The sequence below is a fragment of the Kryptolebias marmoratus genome, linkage group LG21 (assembly GCF_001649575.2).
Source record: "Kryptolebias marmoratus isolate JLee-2015 linkage group LG21, ASM164957v2, whole genome shotgun sequence".
Lineage (NCBI taxonomy): Eukaryota > Metazoa > Chordata > Actinopteri > Cyprinodontiformes > Rivulidae > Kryptolebias > Kryptolebias marmoratus.
In genome coordinates this window covers 4,411,615-4,434,491 of record NC_051450.1, presented here as the reverse complement: position 1 = coordinate 4,434,491, position 22,877 = coordinate 4,411,615, and the positions used below count along the sequence as shown (strand labels likewise).

At 38.4% G+C, this 22,877-nt stretch overlaps 1 protein-coding gene and 1 long non-coding RNA gene across 6 annotated transcripts in view; one reads left to right on the top strand and one right to left on the bottom strand.

The window, feature by feature from the left end:
* The window catches only part of slc12a7b (solute carrier family 12 member 7b), a 66,592-nt gene extending 47,119 nt beyond the window's left edge, over nucleotides 1-19,473 (bottom strand). For 4 of the 5 annotated variants that reach the window (XM_017433941.3, XM_017433942.3, XM_017433944.3 and 1 more), the window contains exon 1: nucleotides 19,143-19,473. In XM_017433941.3, coding sequence (XP_017289430.1) covers nucleotides 19,143-19,377 — 235 coding nt within the window. In that variant the 5' untranslated portion in view covers nucleotides 19,378-19,473. Of the gene's footprint in view, nucleotides 1-5,597; nucleotides 5,984-19,142 lie in introns of those variants that run through there. The other variant, XM_017433943.3, reaches the window with a different exon arrangement.
* Nucleotides 1,985-2,559, top strand: LOC108246410. The gene is made up of 3 exons (XR_001809030.3): nucleotides 1,985-2,148; nucleotides 2,232-2,414; nucleotides 2,493-2,559. It is a non-coding gene; the product is annotated as an uncharacterized LOC108246410 (long non-coding RNA).
* Nucleotides 19,474-22,877: the final 3,404 nt, after the last annotated feature.

Sequence of the window (22,877 nt, the reverse complement as noted above, 5' to 3'; positions counted from 1 at the left end):
TTGAAATTATCAGTCAATTATTATCTTGATCAACCGAACTGGTAACCAGCCAGTCTGACATTCTGAAACCTAAATGTTTAATTATGAGTCAAATTCAGCCAGAAAAAAAGGCAAGAATTAGATTGTATCCTTTCAGTTTTAGTCTTTAAAGAGCAGCCTGAATCTGCCCATATTATCATCAGCAGGCCATCATCTGCCTGTAAAGACCATGTGCAGCTTTAGATAATCAGACACAAACCATTACAAGTTTGGACTTTCTACTATGGTCATGAGTATTTCTGACCTAACTCTATTTGTCTGAAAGTACATTTCTTAGATTCAATTATCCTTTTGACAAATGTGTCAAATTTAGAACTGGACCTCTACAGGACATGAATTGAGCTGAGACAATATCAATTTCAGAAGGTATGAACAACAAAGAGAAAGAGAAGAGAACAAAGAGGGAGTGTAAGAGTCAGTGAGGAAGCCTGGACTCTATTACATAAACGGACAGTAGGTGGGGTCTCAACTCCCCATACTTAGTCAACAGGAAGCAAGATAATCAATAACAGTGACTCCCATTTGACTCAGTCCTTCAGACGCATGCTTACACGCCAAAAACATTGTTGCTATTATGACCCCTCCTTACATGCAAAATTACATCATCTACATGTCTTAAATTCCTGTGTTGCTGCAACTATTTGAATATATTTTGGTTGCCTATATGGCACCAAGTGAAACAGCTGGGATAAAAGTGGACAAACACATAAAATGATTTGAAAACGGATACATTTTTAGTGAGAGAACTGGATTCAAACACTATATTAGAGTTTTTAGACAGTATCAGTGCAACAAAGGAACAAGTGTGGTCCTGATGCCTATAACTAAAGCTACAAAACGTTCTGTGGCTTCAGATAAAGTGCAGCGCCTCTGTAACATTATCTCCTGCTCACCCACTGTTGCTGTTAGACCACCTTTTGTCAAGGACAAATGGATGTGCACAACCAAGCAGGAAAGCACTACAATATCCCCATGTAACAGAAATAATAAATATCTTTCTCTTTCTCAGTCTGTAAAACCTTGGCCGCATGTAGCTGTAATTACAACTTCAGAGCAGAATTTAAACCCTGGTAAATGATATGCTCAAAGCTTTATAAAGTGCTGTTAACTGAAACAGTCAGAGAAAGCATGGAGTGTCAGGAAAGTTAGTTAAAAATGCACTCTGTGACCTCTCTGCTGAATGTTCAGATAAACAGCTGTACAGTGATCAGTCTGGTTGATATGAGGCTGATAACGCAGGCTTGAGCCAAGTGGAAGCAGGAGCATTTTGTTCAAACACCAAATCTATGCCATATTGACCTATTTGCAAGATGGGGCTATGTGGTAAAAAACAACAGATTTTGAGATTAGGAGGTCAAAGTTAGGCCAACTGTCATAAAGTCCAAAACACTGGTGTCCTTCCAACTGCCAGCCGAATAAATGCAGGTATTAGTTTTCTGGACACTCACTTCTGGTTTTCTGCTTCATAAATAAAGAATATTTGCTGACAGTCAAAAGCAACACAGATAGAAGGGAAGTTCAACTTAACTTACAGTAAGTCTTCTGTATTAGTCTAAGGAAGACAAGAGAATATGCATAATGCATTTATATTTTTTTTCTAACTGAAAACGCTGCTGCTGATGTGACTGTTGCCTTTCCCTTCTCAACAAACCCAATCCATGGTTTAAGGATCAGTCAGGGCCTGTTGTTCTTTTACCAAACCATTTACATATTCAAACACAAAGCAATGAAATAAGAGCCTGACTTTCAGGCTAAATTACTCGTCTAAATACTTTGGTTAAGCAAAGTTTTTAAAAATGTTTTATCATTTTATTGATTTTTTTTGTATTGTTCCCGATCAAATAAACTTAAAAGAATTTAAAAATCTAAAATAAAAAAGAATGCTGTATGGCAATACTACAAAGGTAAACAACCAGGTGTTGGGATCTGGAGCTGGGGTGGTTTTTTGTTTTTTTTTTTCCACCAGAGGGAGGGCAGAGGCTGAGTCTTCCTGGGGGCGTGACCAGGGTACTGGGACTCAGCACACCTGTGGCTCATCCCATCAGCTGTGGAGGAGTATATGAGTGGAGAGCTGCCGACACTTCAGCGCCAGAGCGTTAGCCAGTAATGGTACTTCAGGCCTAAGCTAGATTCCCTTGTGCTTTCTCTGTTGTGACAAACCTAGTGATTCTTTGTGTGTGCCTCCTCCCCAGCTACCCCTCTTCTTCGGATCTCCTGGTCGGCAGTCGTCCCCACACGCCTCCTCCACGGGGTCCGGAACCTACCTGTCCGCCCTCCACAGCAGCCTCTCCACCCGCACCATCTCCCCACCCGGCAAGAACCAGACTCCGGTGATCCGGTACCTTCCTCCCTTTGCTCTGAACACTACCCCTCAAGTAAGAACGGACTTTTCAGCCGCAGCTGACATTTCCGCCATAACCAGAACTCTACTAACCAGTCTTCCTGTGCTGCAGAAATCCAGACGCGCCAGCCACTTACACCTTGGACCTGTCAAAGTGAAGACCTGTACCCTCTCAATAAACTCACTAAACTTTTTCCCGGTTGTCTGTTTGACTCTGCATATGGGTTCGAAAATTAGAAAACATCATGACACCAGGAAAGGTTTCACACAATTGGAGGGAAAGGTTTTGTTTACTCTGATAAAATGACAAAATATTCCATATCCCTAAATGTCAATGAAAATTTACTTATTAACACAGTCAAGAGCTTTTCAATTGGATGATGATTTCCATGTTTATTTTGTGGCTACAAACAAAATAAATAAGAACAACTTGTAGTCATATCTCAAAAATCTAATTCTGCATAAAATAAGATGTACTTAATGCTGACAAGACTAAGTTAATGTTATTTGCAAACAACAAGAAGATCATCCCCACTGTGACCACTCTAGAAGGAAACATCACCGAGGAGGTTCACACGTATAAACACCTTGGTGTCTTGCTTGATTAATAATCTTGTGAAAAAACTTAAGCTTAAATTGAGCTATTTAAAAACATTTAATGTTTCTTTTAAGGCAAAGAAGCAGCTTGTCATAGCAATATTTGTATCTGTTTTAGATTATGGAGACCTGTTGTATATGAACGCCCCGGCTGGATATCTTAGAAAACTTGATTCTGTTTATCATGCTTCTCTGAGGTTTGCTCTGACTCATCACTGAACTGTATTCTCCAGTGGGATGGCCTCTGTCCACCAGGAGGTTGGGTCATTGGTATGTTTTCATTTACAAAAGCCCATACTTGGGCTGTTGCCATCCTATATTTGTGATTTAATCACATAGAGAACATCTGATTCTTATTATTTGCGCTTAAATGATCAGTTCCGACTCTTTGTTCCTTTTCTTCGCACAGAATTGGGGAATTGGGCTTTTGTCTACTTGGCTCCATTTGCATGGAACATGCTGCAAAAAGACTGGAAACTAACTAAGCCTATCTCACTGAGCACTTTTAAGACCAGATTGAAAGCACTCTGAGAAGGCTTCTTTAAATTGTACCCGTTTTCAATAATTATTTGTATGGCATTTTAATTGGGTAATTGTTATTGTTCTGTAACCTTGCTGCCTCTTGGCCAGGACTCCCTTGGAAAAGAGGTATTTAATCTCAATGGGACTTTCCTGGTGAAATAAAGGTGAAATAAAAAATAAAATTACAGCTACTTCTTCGTTTTACAGGAACTTTAGTATTAAACTGCAAAACAAGGTGCCCTAGGAACTTCACCTTGATTCTTCTGATATAGCTAGTATATCTCTCTACAACTGCTGGAGACTAGTTGGTGATTCCAAACTGCAAGAACATATACACCTTTTAGTTTTCTGAGTGTTTCCAACCAAGCAACCAGTGAGCCATGCAGCCATGTTCTGCACAACCAGTCTGTGAACATCCCAGTCTATTTTGGTGTGCACAACTCACTCTTGTATGCTAGGCTGTGCAGACTATTATGTTGCCCACCTCCTCCCACATCATACCAACCTCTGCAGCCGTCCCACATTTTCTTTCTTGGAGTACACTTTAGAAATGAAGGTAGGCAGATTTGGACCAGTTTATTTTAAAGTATAATTATTTACACACTGTGTGGTTAGACCTGGACATTCTAGACTCTGGTCTCAGATGTTTACTGAATAACCCTAAACCTCCAGACAGAAGAAATTTAAACACACAGTTCTATTCAACATAAGCATATTGTTGGTAAATTAATTATGCTGACCAAAAACAGAAACAGGATAGGCTGTGCTTTCTCTGCAAGCAGCATCTACTTCAATACACCTGTACTGAGTTTGTTGCACATTTACATTTACACACTGACTGTAAATACTAGGCTATTAATTACTGTTAAATGCCACTTCTTATAATTTTTTCCACTTATCCAGTAAGGTGGGAAGGGGAGCCACAAGTGGCGTCAACAGCTACGCCGGTACTAGTATGACCCATCCGGGGACAGCGGCGGAGTTTGACTGGGCAACACATGTGTGAAACGTTAACACAGGTGCGATAAGGAGAGCTCAGGGAGAAAACCTGCTGTGAAGCTGAAAGGAAGCTCTGCACCACAGTTGAGCACTTACAGGAGGTTTGTTTCTCATAAACACAACCAGACAACTTCTATTTTCCAAGTGCAAACAATGCATGCAGTGTTAATATACACATATATACACATTTCCATATAGGAGCAAATAAATAAACAAGAGACAATTCACAAAAAATTGTTATAGCACTACAGAAATAAGAAAACTAAACAGAAAGGTTTGAGACTTTTTTCAGACGCCTATGAGAACTCTGCAACTATTTTGAAAAAAATAAAAAAATGCTAAACTTTTTTTTAACAAGCTCAAACTCCATGCAACACAGATGTGCAGCCCTGCTACTGGCTTACCACTCAACTGCAGGTAAGGTATTGACTACTAATAACAACTCCACCACACGCCCACTTTAGCCTGTGTTTGGGTGTTTTTTATCCTTGGGGTGAACCAGTTTCTAGAAAAAGCAATCCCAACTGCCTTTTATAGAAGCATTTAGATGTACTACTACACGGCTGAGAATTTGTTACCTAGAATAACAGGAAACAGTAAAATAGATGAGCAAATTTTTGAACAGTAAAATGAACTGGTTGCCAAGTAAGGCAACATAAAACTGTAAACTGCCAGCTGTGGAGACAGATTGAATGCAATCAAGGAAACCCAGGCCAAAAAGGAAACAATGGAACAACACGTCACACTTCCTTGAGTGGCAGTTGCATGTGAGGAAAGCTTGTGTCATGCAACAGCTGGAGAGTAAACAAGAGGTAAAAAATAGCCTTCCTTTCATATGGTCTGCCTATATAAAGCCATAAAAAGTCATATAAAGTTTCCTGAAGACAATAGGAAGCAGTAACACTCGTAGGAATTATCAGCTTGTGTTGGATCCTGAGACCAAAATCTGGAATTTTCCAGAAGAACTTTCTTTTCTACAGTTTTAACACAAATGTTTTTAAAGTATAAAAGTAGAAATGGGGCTCTGCACAACATGGAAATGTGTAAAAACCTTTACTTGTTTGCATCTGAGTAACAAAGATAAAACAGCTGATCTCACCTGGAGGGTATTCCTCGTCCTCTCTCAGCACATTGTCCTCACCCACATCCTCTTCTTCATTCTCTTCTTTTGTCTTTCTGCCACTGTCCTTCACTGGGACCACAGTGAAGTTAGTTGGCATTTTTGTTTAATCACACTCTTATCTTGGTCTCCTTTCGCCTCCTCTTCTTACTGTGCTGTGCTCTCTCTGGTCAACTTTCAAACAACAGGAGGATAAGGAGAAGCCAACAAACTCAGTGTCCAACAGCTCTCACACTGCTCCTCCTCCTTGCTCTGGTTCTCAGTTTATGTTGTTCTTCAGGCTTGCAGCACCGGTCTTCTTAACTCTTCTGGGCAGACACTGAGTTGTACGTCTGAGTTTTTGCTCCAGTCGCTAGAATTCTGCTATCCACCCATGTGACCCCGACCCCCACCGTAACAACCGTCCAAATAAGGAAGACCAGAACTGCCCCGCCCAATGGGGGCAGTGCACAGAAACACACACTCTTACAGAAAACATGACTTGCATTTAGGCTCATTTGTGTGAGAGCACATAAGGGTGTCTTTCTGTGGCCAGAGGGCAGAACCCTCAGCACCTACGTTTCCCCACTTACTATCTGCGCGCACACTCACGGGCAGACCTTTCTTAAATAAACATATTTGCAGTCAAACGTACTCCTTAAGAAGCAGTGCTTGCACCTTTTAATCTAATTAATATGGAGTTCTATGGATAGAGTTTGGCTAATTATCACATTGGCATCCATCTGATCTCACATTTATTGCTACAATGAGACCCCATTCCAGAGATCAATACAGTGAAAGAAACGGTGTGTGTGTGTGGGGGGGTGGGGGGGGGTGCAAGAAACAGGAAAGGAGGAGGTGCAATAGAAGGTAAGAGAATCAAATAAGCACATGAATTGGAAGTGAAACCACCCATAGAAAAACAATGCCTTTATCACCTGCCCCCAAAGCTGGTGTTTGTGGGTTTATTTAACAAAATATCTCATAAACCACTGGAAATTTTTAATTAAATCCTCTTAAAGAAATCATTGGATGTCAATCTACAACTGATTAACTTTTAGAGTCAACACAATTCAAGGTAGCCGCTTAAGACAACTGACCTTAGAAGACAAAAATTATTTTAACTCAGTCAGTTTCAAAGATATTGAGCTAAACTTTGACATGGTAATAGCTGAAGGTCTTCCTCAACACATACTTTGAGTGGTACAAATCATGCAGCATCTTTGATGTAAACTTTGGCATCGACTGTTAACATCAAAACTGTCTGTTAGCAACGTATAGCATGAACCACTGGACAAAATTTAGTGAAACTCTGGGAAAATAATCACTGAATGTACACATACAGCCCATTAACATTTGGAGTCAACCAAATTCAAGATGGCTTCCACAGCTAATCAACATTAGCTAATCCAAAAATGAATGTGAATGTAAGTCAGTTTCACAGATATTGGGCTAGATTTGGTGTGTCAATTGCTGAGAATCATCCTCAACACATAGCTAGCAAATAAAACATCTTTTCAGATCTCACAACAAGGTTTGACCAATAATTCCACCCTGTCAACATAAGATATTCTTTGTTTAAAACTCTAGCTTGAAATCGGCGGGTGATATGCATCGCTTCAGGGAATGCTCCGACTTTAATATGCAGAGCTAATTTCGAAGGACAAAGCTAATGAGAACATTTTTTAGCACCAGTAACGACTAATTTTAGCCTCAAACACTGAGTAAAATGTGAAATAACAAATAATTAGTTATAGTCCTAATGTTTACTCCTCCTGGAGACGCAGCTGGCCATACTGGACAACACCCAGCACCATCATCAGGCAGAGGAGCGTGTTCAGGGACTGCTGTCACGCCCATGCTCCACAGAAAGACTTCTGAAGTCATCTGTGATCAACCATACGGCTGTAGAGCACCTCCGCTGGAACAAGGCCATCAGTTTGGACACAGACATTAAATTGATTACGTTAGTTTATTAATGAGTTTGTTGAGCTCAATGTGTTTATCAATGTCACAATGTTACTGGATCTTTTAAATGTACCTCTGGAATCAATAAAGTATATATTAGATTTATGTAAACTCAAAAACTATAATTATTGTGATCTGCATAAGAATGCATTGATAAGTGAGTGAGTAGATGATTTAGACCTGATTTATGCGTGGATGACCTCCTGAAAAAGGTATAGATTTTTCAGTATTGATTGTTAAACCATGTAAAGTTGGCTGTTCTCCAAAAGGCATCTGAGTAAAGATAAAATTTTCTTTTCAACACTTTGACCAAGATTAGATAAACAGGATTTTGGCTACTGCTTCCCTCTGCAGCTTCTCATGTCCGTGTGATTTGAAACATGAGGGAGACAAGTTTAGATCTCCATTACAGAAAGCCATGTCACCAAGGTCTGCTTTAGCCAAGATGTGAGGTTATCAAAGACTTTGTAGCTAACTGTGTAGAATAAGATCTTCCCCTAAAAAAACAACAACTCTACATCCATTTAGGTGAACCGCTGACAGAACATGAAAGACTCGGTTGAAGCCTGTTCCTCTCATGTTAGAGCACCACGATCTCTGCAGAGCCTTTGGGGAACAAATAAAAATCATCACCAAAACAACAGATATGAGAGACTTCAGATCATGTTCCTTTTGTTAAACATTTTTTTTGGTAAAAACCAAAAAAAATGTGGTTCCATCTTAAAACATGCAACACAGAAAGATAAAAACCGAAAACAAATTTGGAAGATACATATTGTTTTACTGCAACAATAAAAAACCTGCCATCCCTGCTGCCCTAAAAGGCAGGGCCTAATGGAGATCTCATGTCCGGCCGTATCATGTTTCACACAGTCCATCGCTCTGGCTGACTCCAACAACAATTTAACTGAGCTAAACTTTTTTCTCGCCAGGCTCCCATTACTGATCTCAAAATAGCTGTATCGATTGCACAAAGGAAGATGAGCTGAGATTGGATCTGAAAGCAGAAGCAGCAAGAACAGACAAGGACAGAGGAGCTAATTGTTTTCTTCTCAGAAACAGAACAAAGCAGATCATTTGAAGAGTTTTCAGCCTTGCAACTTTGTTGTCTCCTAATTAACTCCACATTTCATTTAATTGGTTCTTTTCTTTGGATTTTGAGATTTGTTCATAGGCAGTTAGACTGTAAAGGGAAAAAAGTTATTTGAAGACAAAGTTTAAGGAAATCATTTAATACAGCCAATTGTCATTAATTCAAAAACCCACAAAATATGCAAAATAACAAAAGATTGAGAAACTGAAATAAATCAATACAATATGATCCTCACATTTTATCTAATAATACTACCATGATCTGTTATGCAAATGTAAATTTCAACAAAGGAAGAAAAAAAAGAACAATTTAAATAAACACTAAAATATATTTAAAGCCAAAATTGGTCTTTTAAATAAGTGCTCTTCAGGATTATGACACAGTTCAAGCTGATGTTAAAGTTTCACAGCAGCAAGCCAGACTATATCACTGTTTCTAACGCCATCTGCTTTATTGACCATCAGGTAACTAACACTGCCCCCTGCAGGGGACAAAGAGAAGTACAACTTCTTAACACAAGATTTACACAAAGATGCACAAAAAAATTGTGGTTTGACAACTCAGACAAGTTCTTTGTCATGGTCGCCTAAGTTAAGATTATTATAGGTGTTGGATACAGTTTGTCCCTTTGTTTCTCCCACTTGCTCTCAAAGCCAAACTTCAGGTTTTACTGAGATGACCAGATAATAAGCAAAACTTAGGATCATACAGCTACTAGTGATACCACCATAATTATCTGTGACAAAACTACATCCACCTGCTTTACTCAAAAGCAAACGCAGGGCAAGTTTTGCTTCCAAGTTTTCATTTTTTCCTTTTCCTCTTGTAAGCCTTCTTGCACTCTTAGTTACTTTGAGTGCCAGTTTTGTTTTGTAACTTGCTTGTCACTAGAAACCTTTTAAAATTTTAGCAACACAGTCCAGACATAGAGAGACTAAAGTGACAGCCAGAATAATTGAACTTAGTCCCGCTCACAACCTGAAGTTGAACCGGACAAAACCATGAACGCACCCCATCTTGGTTCGCTAACCTCCAGAGCTGGGTCCAGACTGTGGACACCTGAGGCCTCCTCCTGATTGCCATCTCTGGAGCATGAATTGACTCACGTCTCCCTTTGCTGCTGCCACCAGTGGGGCCATTCTGGGGAACCGAGTCCAGTCTGGTAGCTCTGTAGAGTTGAATCATCTCAAAGTAAGGTGACCTGAGATTCAGTCATTGCTGCTTGCTGCCTCAGCAGGTGGGTTTCACTGGTGCCAAGAGTTGTCCTCAAGAACATTGTCTGTTTGATTTTTATCTCCTTCATTAAATTCTCCCTCAAAAGTGATCACAAACTCTGTTCTGCCTCAAACTTTCAGAAATGTCATGTTATCTAAATGTCCTTTTGCTTTGGTTAGACCTTTCTTAAGTTTAATTTTGTGACATCAGATTGGAACCTGCATGAACATGTTACTACATTTGTTTAATACAATCAACGTTACATAAAAAGGTGAAAAATGTATATCCTTAGTGCCCGCGTGGTGTATGTAATTTATGGTCACTATCAGAAGTATAAGAACTAACAGAACTTTAAGTGGTTCTGACTCTTTAAAAATGATGAGAAGGATTTTATTATTAACAGTAATATTATAACCGTTGTTCCTGCTGGACAGGTGGTGCCCCAAACGAGTCCTTTATTTCTCTCATATATTGATACTTGTATGAAAAGAAGCAGTAACATAGAAGAAAATGTATGTTACTGCTTCTCCTGGTAAGCTTGATAAGTTAAGTTACATAATAAAGCTAGGGACTCAGTCACTCCAAATAGTCTTAAGATACAATATAGTTCAGATGTCTGAATTGATTGTAGTTTTTATCAAACATCTGCAGACCTACTGATGTCCTGTTTGTGGTTCAACTAACAGCTGGTTGTATGACATACTTACATGCTTATTTGCATGGAGAACAGAGAACTGAAATCTGGTCAAGGATAAATTTTACTGCAAGGTGTGAACACTTTTATTTAAAGTTGTCAACTTGTGACTGATTCACGTTAGTGCCAGGAATGAACTGGACATCAACACTGCCCCCCAGTGACCTCAGGTGAAACTACTTGTGTTAAAATGTGAAAATGAAAATCATCCTGTCCCTTTACACATCTACATTATCAAACAAAAATGTCACAAAGTGTCAATAATAAACAATATAATATGGTATTTGTAATGGAAAATTTTGATGTTGTTCTTTTTAATAGTAAAATGTATAACAATAATTATGATTACTGCCTGCACAAGTGCATCAATAGAAGACATGATGAAGTTTTTTTTCTTTATTCTGTCTTTGTATCCAGGTTTGAAATGCCTTTGCTCTTTGTTCTATGTGGGACTGAGGAAGACTCTGGTCCTTCCGTACTCCCTTCTGCAGCAGATTTGGCTGATGTGTTCTCCGTGCTTCCTCACCCCGTTATTATCATGAGAAATGAAGCTGCTCAGCATCTTTGTAAAAGTGTGGCTGAAAATGATGTAATGAGGCCTCCCTATAAAAGTGTGTGTTGTTTTCTTTCTCCGAACGCTATTTTGCCTTCAGAATAAAATTCTTTTTCAAAGGCAAAGATCGGTCTTTCTCCTGATTCTCTGAAACAGACATCTCACTACTTGTTAATTATTTTTTGGCGCTACATATTCAATAACAAAAGAAACAAACAAGAAATGGAAAAGTTCACTTTGGGAAAAATGGGGTATGCCAGAGATTATACTGTCAGATTTTCCCATTGTCTAACTAAGAATTGGTGACCAGACCGTTTAAGTTCCTTTTTATAAAATATTTCCATGACTGAAATGTGTGTCTTTACAGGAAGGAGCCCAAGCGTTGACGTAAATCAAAAGATAATGATCAGAGAACAAGGTAGTCAGAACCAACTGTATGAGAATAAAACTATTTGTTTCAGAAGGAGAAGTAAAATGAAAACTCTGAATTAATTAAAGGAAAATGCAGTAAAGTAAAGCTGCATTGTCACATCTCAGGTACAAATCCACTTTCCAGTTATTGATCTAATAAAACTGTATTGAAGCTGCAAGCTTTGAGAAGACCTGGACTTATTATATGTAACACTTTAGAAGACCTAGTGGAACATTTTTGTTACTTCCAGACACATTAATGCAATTTTCAGTATTAACTTGGCTAATTTAGTATTTTCCATTAAATCTCTGCAAGAAATCCATAATATTGCTAATTTTACTAATTTCTATGTGAGAAACATACTTAGAAAAGTATTTTGGCATGACTAAAGCTGTTCTTTTTGCCGAAGAGTAATATCAGGCAAAGTAAGGTTTAAAAAACAGAAGTTGACTCAAGTGTTTTTCTAACCTCAGTTTCGTTTGTTGCCACACAGCATAGCATGAATGTTGCAAGAGGCTGAGTATGACTGAAGCTTTCTGCAAGTTTACAAAACTGTACCCATTATTTTACTTGCAACAAGGGCAGATTTTACTTTTTATTCATCCAAACTTAACAAGATACAAACACATCTATTTATACATTTCTGACATCTTGATGTGAATGACTGAATCAAGAATTGTTTTTTCTTCTTCTTTTTGTATTATCCCAGTGGAACCTAATACATGTAAAAACAAACATTACATCATTTTGAGGCACTGAAAAATCTCTAAGATGTTTTGTGATTATAGTGTTTACAGGTATAATAAAACCCAAAGGTACTGTTTACTGCTGGAGTTGTGAATTGAAATGCATAATCTGTCTGCCTGATACTGATCCTGGTGTTATACTAGTTTACACTAGAGCTGTACAATATTTTGGAACAAAAATGAAAATCAAAAGTACTGTTTGTTGTATTTTTCATTTTAATATTAATCATTTTTTGATGCAACATCAAATGTAGGATTTTGCCATATTTTGTTTTACAGCATTATTTACAGTAAAGACAACAAGCCTAAAATGACTCACAGTAAATGTGTTCCTTATGACTACCAACCCAAATGTAGACCACAGTCAGTGGAAAAACTCACTTGTTTTTACATAGTTTTGTACCAGCAGTTGGTCTATTGTCCAACAAGTACTGCTACCAGTGTGCACAAATAAAACTTGAACTGAATTTCAAGATGATTCCATTAGTGTTACACCTGTCAGTCAGCCCTAATTGGCAAACAATTGGTACAATATATTTCAAGGTGTCCTGATATGGTTTTTCTAGCTCTGATCCTTTGATGTGATTTATCAGTCAGTCAAATTCAATATATATGCATCTGTGAAATAAAAAACTATCAAGCCTTTCCTTTCTTCAGGGATCGCCACAGCAAGCAAACTCACATGAATGATTTGGCAACTATTTCACACCGGATGCTCTTCCTGCTGCAACCTGGGCTCAAACCTGCAACCTCAGGATTACGAGACTGTGGCACTGACCACCGAGCCACTGTAGCCCCTTTCTGGAATCAAGTAAGGGGCATTAAAACAACTGAATTAGAAAGCGTTAAGCATTATGAAAGCATTAGGACTGTTGGGAGACCAGTTTGTGAACAGCATTTGTGAGGGAATCTCCAAAACATTTGCAGGTGTTCTAATTTTCCTGGCATGAGTCAAAGAAGCTTGTTTGTTTACATGCTTGAATTTTTAATATGTTCAAATTTGTGACCATTGTTTTTTCTCAGAAATAGTGAGAGTTGTCACAGGAATGTCAAATCCCAGGCCCTTCTCAGGTTAGTTTCTGTAAATTTTACAGACATCTGCAGAGAATCTCTCCTTATGACAGAAAACATCTGAGACTATAGCCCTGACTGTACAGGTCTACCCACATCCATGATAAAGAGTTATTGAAAAACTGGTCCAAATTGGTCTATCTTCATTTCTAAAGTGTACTCCAGTAGTTTAACTCATAAGCATTAGGACGCCTGCCAAGACGGGTAAAATGTAGACAGAGGTGGTCAGTAAAATAATATGCACAGCCTACAATAAAGTTTTGCAAATCAATTTGTAACTGAAAATTTGCCTAATTTCTCACAATTTTGAGTTGCCAGCTAGTCTCCAATAATCACAGCCAAGTGAGATGCCAACTCCAATTACTTATTACTTAAAGCAAAGCTTAAACATACAACTATGCAATGTTTAAACTGATTTTATCATTTAGAGGACACATGAGTTGGCCAGTTCAACAACAAAGGAACAAAATTACTAGGGAAAAAAGACATTTAAAGATTATGTTCTAAGTGTGCAAAAAGCACAGGGTGTTGTCACTTTGTTTGGCCAACAAGGGACACCATCGCTGTGATTGCTGAATGTGAACAAGCACCTTGAACAAACAACCTCTTCAAGCTTGACTAGAGAGGCCCAACAGGAGCAGCAGCTCAAAACGTGAACAACAGGGTCCAGTTGGTTTGTGTGTGGACTAACACAAAGAATAAACACATGTATGCACACATAACGCTATCCACTGTGGATGTTTTGAAATTAAAGGAATTAATTTACTAAATGTATTCAATTACAGTCTTCTCACAAAATACATCATCACTTTTGTTTTGCATTTATTACATAACCTACTAACTAACTGAAGATGTTTTACAACCGGGGGATGCAGAGGTTTTTAATCAGGATACACCCATTCACATGCCTATTAGGGCTGCATGATATTAGGACCTACTGCAATGACTGCATTAAACCCACATTTTTCTACCTCCTCATTTTATCTTCTGTCATCACTATCATCTAAACTAGGTATGGGCATCAAGACCAGCGAGAGTTTGATGGACTGACTAAATCTGTTTTTGCATGAAGAACATGAATGCAATTTACTTAAAATACAATTAATTATCTGTATTTTATTGCAGTCCAAGCAGTTCTTTCCAGTGTTGATGCTGAGATGTTTATAAATGTGCAATATATTATTAAGCCCTATTACCAATGAACACTTTGGGGTCACTATTGGGTTTAATGTTTAGCTGAACCATTACTGGATGCATGTATAACTGGGGAGACTAAGCTATTAAAAAACATCACCCAGGTCACAATATATAATTTCATCAAATTGATCAAATCATTAATTAATTATGCACAATCCCATAAAGGAATCAGGCCTCCATCATCTTTTGACTGACAGACAACCCCACACCCATCACCTTCCAGTTCAGGATCAAGTGCACAGGTAGATGATTCAGATGCAAAACGTAGCTCCTGCACTATGAAGAATCTTGTTGCAACATCAACTCAATATCAAGTTTCAGTGTTTCTCCAAGCACAGCTCTCCTGGTGTTAAAACTCTCAGACAAAACAATCCCCGCTTTTTGTTACAATAGCTTCAGACCTGACCACTTTAGTCATCTTTCACTGCAAATGACCATTTTAGTCAACAACCAAGACAAGCAGCAGGGTGTTCTTGCATTTTAAAACCACTTAGTCATGTTAACAACTTCTCAGCTCGAAGGGTGCCTTAAAGAGGGGCTTGTCTTTACACACAAATTGCGGAACCATGTTATAAAAAGGTCTAAGGAAGAGAAAGAAAAAAAACAGTAGTATGTTCCATCTTTTTACTACTATTGCTTTATAACTACTGCTTCCTCTCTTTAAAACGTTACACTTAATCTCTCCTTCCATGTTTGTTTTGCAACCATGAGAAGAATAGAGCAATGTTTCAGCTCAGTGATTCTTCATTAGTTAACTTTAATGTAGTTTTAAAAAGGTCCAAAAATTACCCTTTACCCTTTTGACTGAAAAGTCACAAACAGGTTCACACAAGTTTTACAGCAAGAACTGCTCTTTTACCAAAAAAACAAAAACAAATCTAGATTTTGAGAAAGCCAATCACTTCCATCCCCTCTGGCGATGGCTCACTGATACACATGGACTCATTTTCAAGAGAGATCAGTTTTAGACAGACAAAAATGCACACTCTGTTTGAATCACTGCAAGCAAAAAGTAAAGAGATAAAGGAAAACTTTTCCAAAAGCATGTTGGTTTGTACATTTGCTCAGTGTTACTAAAATTACCCCACGGTGGTTCATTCTGCAACAGAAAATGCCTGACCATTCAGCACACCAACTTTATCTAAACTTCTGAACTCATTATCTGCAGCAGTTACCAATTTCATCTTCCAGAATTTATTTATTTATTTTTCAAGTATAAAACTTGTACATATGGAAGCAAAAAATTGCATAAATAAGATGAAAAGTCATCCAGCTGTACTATCCAGACTTCAAACTAATCTTTAAATAAGTTGCTGTTTCTTACCAGCAAAAAAATCTTAAAAATCAAAGCTATTCATATTAGAAACTGACGTTTCCAGCTTCGTCATAGAATCTCTACCTCACCAGTTGAGAAACCCTTGACTGGCAGGAAACCTGTAAGTAGTAGAAGAGCCATGACCGTAATCATTTGAGCGCAATATTATCTGACTGTGACAGTGTGTGCACAGAAGAGATCTTATTCAGGATCATGAAACAAACATGCAGATCAAAATATGTGCTGATGACAGTCCACACACAATACACGTCTGGCTGGCTGGGATATGCTATTGCCTGGATAGGAATAATTTATAGCAAATGTCATGACAAATTCAAACAATGAACACACCGTAATAACTGCACAGACCTGCGACCACGCATGTCCTTCCTAGTTGCTCAATCTGATTTGAATGAAATTCAGTTCATGCATTGAAACAGAACAGACAGGCCTAAACTTGCTGTGTTTTTAAAGAAATCATGTGGAAAACATCTGTATAGCTCTGTTGCTTTGTACTGTCTAGACTTTGATAGCCACACCTATCACTTCAGTGAAGTTCAGGGTTATCAAATCCAAAATAGTAACAATAAACTACATTTCTATGACTTCAATCAAATTACACTTATACATTTATCCATGCTGCATAATATTTGTGCATTTGCTGGGTAACTTTTTCTTTTACTTATTATTAAATCAACTATCACAAGCCACAGAGGTAAAAAATAAAAAGTAAAAATTGAAGCACTTTTTGATCAAATCTGAAAAACCCAACACAAACTATTGTTGTTCAGCTACATTTCAGACGACTACACCATCACCAGAGGCTTTAGTGGGTGGCATTTAACATAGCACACCGGCATGCTAAGTCAACAGCAACGATCTTCTTTGTCACCATGATTCATCGCCTGTACTACTCATGTGACTGAATTATATTCTTACATACTTCTGCTCCCACGACTCAGAGGTGCTTTTTGTTTCATGTGATGTTTTATGACTTTGAGTTGATATTACTTTGTTAAATGGAGCAGGTTTGTCAAAGTGAGCATCAGTCTCAAACCTATGCACTTCGAACCGCCTTGTTGCTAAAAAGTGCTACACAAATAAACTGGACTTGATTTGACTATGTAAACTCATTTTGGGACCATGGCACACAGGAACGCTGTAACCAGGGATGCGTTTGGGTAGCACAAAACCAAAAAGTCAGACCAACCGGTGAGTGCTTTACGGATCACAAAATCAATGCACACAACAGATTGCCCAAACACAAACGAAGCCATCAAGCCATGACTGCTCTGTAAATGCATGCTTGCTTGACCACTGGTGCCTGCCAATTACTCTACCTTCCATGAAACAGCAGTCCTATGTGATATTGATATTACACTCACTGATACTGCAATAATGATACATTTTCTACATACTGTGCGGCCCGAGTGTGCATGCTATCTTTGAGTAGTGCTAAATCAAAAACTACACTAACAGCAGAATCTTCAAAACAGTTTGATTTGAGAAACCTTTATTCTACTTGTGACAGTTCAGGAAAGGGCTATTTTTGTTTTCTTTGGCATTTGGACCGCATTGGAACGGGTCTAGTTCATAAACTACAATACTTAAGACAGTTCAAATCCAGACTAAACTATTCTATACTAAAAGCAAAATGTCTATAATACATTTTGTAATTTGAGAAACTTTTGTCATATTTTTTAATGTTAAAAAAGGCAACTTCCATGCTTTGTTTTTTGTATCTGGACAGCATTACAACTTATCCAGTTCTTGAAATTGCCCTTGTTTTACCTTTCACAAATAAAATAAAGGTTTTCTAAATCACAAACTGTGCTTTGGATAATCTACTTGTGGTCTAGAATAGTTTAGTCTGGGTTTGAACTGTCTAAATATTGTAGTTCTTGAACTGGACCTGTTTCAATGTGGTCCAGATGCTGCCGATGGCAACAAAAAAATAAATGAAATGGCTCTTTCTTGAACTTTCACAGATAGAATAATAACAGATGTGTTTTAAAGAGTCTGCTTTTAGTGTAAAATTATTTAGTCCAGGTTTTACTGTCTAAGTGTTGGCTTTGTTGAACTACTGGAGCTGCTCAAAAATTGTGCTGATACAAAAAAATAAAAATTAGTTGGAACCTCATTTTATCAAGTTGACTGTACCTGTGTATTGCTACAGGACCACCTTGTTAGCAACAATTGGAGAAAAAAAGCCCTAAAATACCTTTATTTCACCAGAAAAATCCCATTGAGATTAAAAATCTTTATTGCAATAGACTCCTGGCCAAGACTGGCAGCAGCACACAAATTTCAAAACATTCACAGAAAAACAGAAAAGTTGACAATGTCCTAATTAAATCAAATAAAAATTTTTCTGGTAAAACATTTACAAACAGATGATTTCTTCTCAAAATCAGTAAGAACAGCCTTTAAACATTTAGTGACAACAGCACCTTCAAGCACCAAAAGTGCCTAAAGAAGAAGAGAATATCTTCCTGTGGACTTTCTATGATATAGGCCAACAAATACAAAGGAAGAAGACCTAGTATGGCCTTAGAAATAAAAATATGCCAGTGATGGAGTCTACCCTAACCCTAACCCAACCCGACTGTATAATGTACAGTAATGTGTAAAACAGGACATTTAAATGTTTAAAAACTGCAAACAAAACTGTTTACGATTTATTGATAAGGAGAGGAGCAAGATAAATATAAGGCTGAATTATATAATTCAATGTAAAAATGAAACTTTAAAGTTTCCTTGTAGCAGAACCACCAAGGCAGCTTTGTATTGTTTATTTAAAGCACTCTGTTGTTTAAGATAAGAGCAGAACATGGGTTTTCCATCAGAGGTCCTCAGATTTGGTCATTTCATTCACACTAAAAAACAAACACCTAACAAATAGGTAGGTGTTTGTTTTTCCAGGTGCATGAAAGAATAAAACTACTGGAGGAGGAGAAATCTACAGGAAGTTCATGTAGGTTCACTCAGACAAGTCACTTTATGCCCAATTTTTCAGGTTTGGATTTTAAGGAGCCGTTTATGGAGTTCATAAACTGTGTACAACTTTAATGTTTTTTCGGGGGAAATGTTGGTTAGGAGTTGAATAAAGAACATCTCCAGCCCCTGTAGCTTGGATTCGGGGTCCTGTAGCCATTGAAGATGTTAGCTTACTGCTGCACACAAACCGCGCGCGCGTCAAGCACGGGCTGTAATCCTCTGGAAGGTGGACAGACAAGTGAGTGACAAGATAAGAAGTGGGACACGGAGGGCAGCTGTCCTACCGTACTTATTAGGCTCCCTGCTGTACTTCAGAATCGGCACCACGGCGTCGGGGTCGGGGTCCTGGGGCTCGAACACCGAGTCCTCTAACGGCTCTGTCACCTCGCCTGTGCCAGCGCTACCATTGCCGCCGCCGGTGTCCGGTGCCGGGCCGGGTACAATCGCGTCCAAGTGCTCTCCTTCCCTGGCGCCAGTCCCTCCAGCGTGAACTGGAACTACCACAAATCTTTCGCCCATGTCCGCTTCGCCTCTCCTGCTGCCCTTCCAGGGGAGGGTCAAACGCACTGACTGCTTTACTTCCCCGCGCGACTAAGAACAAGCTGACGGACTGTACAAGAGACAAGCTCACGCGCTGATCAGAGGATTGATTACAGTAGATTAGTCCCCGCCCCCAAGTCTCACTCATTGGTTGAGAAGCCCGAGGAGCGTTGTCAATCACCAACAGAAGCGAATCAGTGCTGTTTAAAGTGGGTAATTATGTAATGAGCAAGTTATATTCTTTGCAACGTCCTCGTCTGCTTCTTGTGACTTAAATTGAATTAAAGTTACTAGTTGCAAAATATGAAATCAAACATAAGACGAGTATCCTGAATATAGCAAATGGTGAAGTTTGAAAGAGTTTATTCAAGCAGTTTTCCTGAACTGTGGGTCCACTCTTCATGCAGACAAAGTACAAAGCTTGAATCCAAAAAGACCTTGTGGAAGAAGCTTGACTGACCGACCATAGATTCCAAGAGAAGAGTGGTGGAAAAGTAAGCATGAATCTGCTATAAAATTAAACAACAGCAAATTTTAGTTTGAAATATTTAAACAGTTTTATAGTGTGATAAACAAATTTGTATCCGTGGTCATATTTATTTTCCAGAAAAACAGGTGGAATACACTCCATTTTCACGTCTATTTCTATTTAAATTGTTTTCAAAATCAGTTTGCATACTTTACTCATCAAATCTGAAAGTAAATATGTACTAATACATTAAAATTGACAGACTTCTCTATCCCAAACAGCCCTTCCATAGACGTCACCATTGATGACCACTTCATTATGGCTGTTTTCAGAGGTAAACAGCCAATTGGTTCTTGGTCTCTGATAACAAATTTTGCTTACAAATTTTCAACCTAAGGACACATTAGCCATTGCTCATAGAAAAATATTGTGCAGATTTTGTTTCATACTTTATAAGGGTTTTTTGACTAACTGCACAATGTTTGTAAATGTTTTTAAACAAATGCTATATCTACTTTTTCAGGCTTATCAAGCAAGAGGGTCATCAAATATTTCTTTTTTTCTGTACACTCCTTAAATCAAAATTGTATGTGTTTTCAGAGGTAAACAGTGGAGCACATTGGGATATCACTGGGAATTTGTTACTAGCTTCCCTAATGATCTCAAAGTGGGGAGGTAATTAACACTGAGTCTGTACATCCTCTGCTATCATTAGCTGTGCTACTAAATCTCTATAAATCATTCTAATTTAAAATGTAATGATGGCTTAGTCATTTGCCTACACCCCACCTTAGTGAGTCTGGTATGTTCCAGCTTAGAATAAATAGTTTGTCAATACCTCAGGATAGAATGGCCTCTCATATTTCCAGACAGTTTTGACACATAGTCCCCTGGCACAGATTTAAATTTAAGGTCTAGTGTCTCTTGAACAAATGCATATTGCTCACTGCCATTTATGACAGAGTTTTTGGCTAAGATCATGTTTTGAAAAATTGAAATATTCCAAACAAATTAAATAAAAGGCAACTGGACTTTTTTAGATTCCTAAATATGTTTTATTTCTCACAGTTTTTTTCAACTGTTCAACTCCTCAGATAAAAAACAAAACATCTTCAACAATTACAAAGGATAGGATTAGGATTATCATATCCTGACTGACTGAGAACCTTTACTAGCATATGAGTTGAAAACATGGCCCTTAAATGAGATCACCGAAGCACTATGCTTGGAACAAGCAGCAGGTCATTTAACTAACTAGATATCAGCACAACAATCTAGTTTATGAAGCATGCAATTTTCAAAACAGTAAGTTGACTAAATATATTTTCTGGTTGTTACTGTGAGGCACAGTCATTAGGAAACAAGGTTAATGTATTCCCAGTGGGTTTTCAGACAAAACAACAAAGGTTTTAACAATGTGATGAAAGCAATCATTGGATGCACATCTATAGAATGGTGCTCTCGACTGGAGTCAGAGAAGCATGCCACACACACATATGCAACATGGTCCCCATGCCAGGCTTATATGCACGGAGTGCCCTCCTACATTTGTTTAACCCTCCCCTGGCCTTTGGCCAAAGTGACCCAAAGTTACAAGAGCTTCTCTACCTCTCTTCACCTCTCTCTCTTTTGAGGGCTTCAGAAGAGTTAAGTACTGTAAACTGTTTTCATTATAAAACAGTCTTTCTGAATGGTCTGATCGAATGTGTATAATATGTATGTGATTTCTGACGTTCTGAGTAGTCGTTAGTCTTGGGACCCATGGAGGATGGACCTGAGAGAAAGCTATATACTGGATGTCAGTGGTGTTTTGGCTTGGTTTACCTACTGTGAATGAGCGCTAGAGCATGGTTCAGTGTTGTTCATGAATCCTGGACATATAAATGAACACTGTCAACACTATGTGCTGAAGCTAATGTGTCAGTGCATTGCTAGTTTGGGAGAGATGAGGGACACATGCATCTACACCAAGTTTCTGAGTGAGTGGGCATTATGAGAGCTTGTGTTCTTTGAACATTTGTAATTAACTTTGTAAGCTCATTTGAAGGTTGTGTGAATTTTAAATAGTGTTCTTTAATGGAATGCCAGACAGCTACTGCAGTAGAAGCTCAGGACTTGTCTCTGCACACCAGTACAACTGATTAACTTTTGGAGTCAACCTAATAAAAGATGGCAACCACAGTTATTTAGCCTTAGCAAACATAATAATTGCTAAAGCTTTTTTTTAAACAGAGCAGCTGTCACAAACAGATTGTGCAAGATTTTTGTTTAAAACTTTGGCCTGTATGATGACAGACAATATGCATTCCTTCAAGGAATACTAGTTTCTTGTGGTTTATGGCTGGGGCATTTCAACTTGAGTCTTCTTTAAAGTGACTTAAGGCGGCATCCCACTGGGTTGCAACTGGTTGGTGAACAGCATTTATGGGAGAGTCTCCATAATGACTTGTATCATTCACAGTGGTTTTCAATTTTCTCCCTTGAGTCTCAGAGGTGTGTAGACTTGTTGCTTAAGTTTTGAACATGTTTGAAAAGAAATGTGCAACCAATATTATTTTAAATTAGTCAGATTTGTTGTGGGCATCTCAAACTAACCTGACTTTCGTTGTGAGAATATCCTACCCGTCTCAAGAGCGCTAGAGCTCTTGACACTTGCACAGTTGCACAACCCTGCTAATGACAAACAATAATTACTGAAAAACAGGTTCAAATCTGCCTGTTTTCATTTCAAAAATGTTTGCTAGCAGATTAAATCATGAACATAGGAGCAGCTGCCAAGGCAGATACAAGATGGGCCATGGCAGGTAAATGGTAATTGGACTACCTATAGCCTTTCTAGCCAACCAGGCTCAAAGAGCTTTACAACACAACGTATGACCTTATTTACCCATCCATACAGCAATCGACTACATCTCTACAAAGTTAATCCAAATAAATCTTTCTAATCAAATAAAACCAACGGAGTGTTCAGTGTTTGGGTCTAATGCAGTGGTTCCCAAAGTGTGGAGCA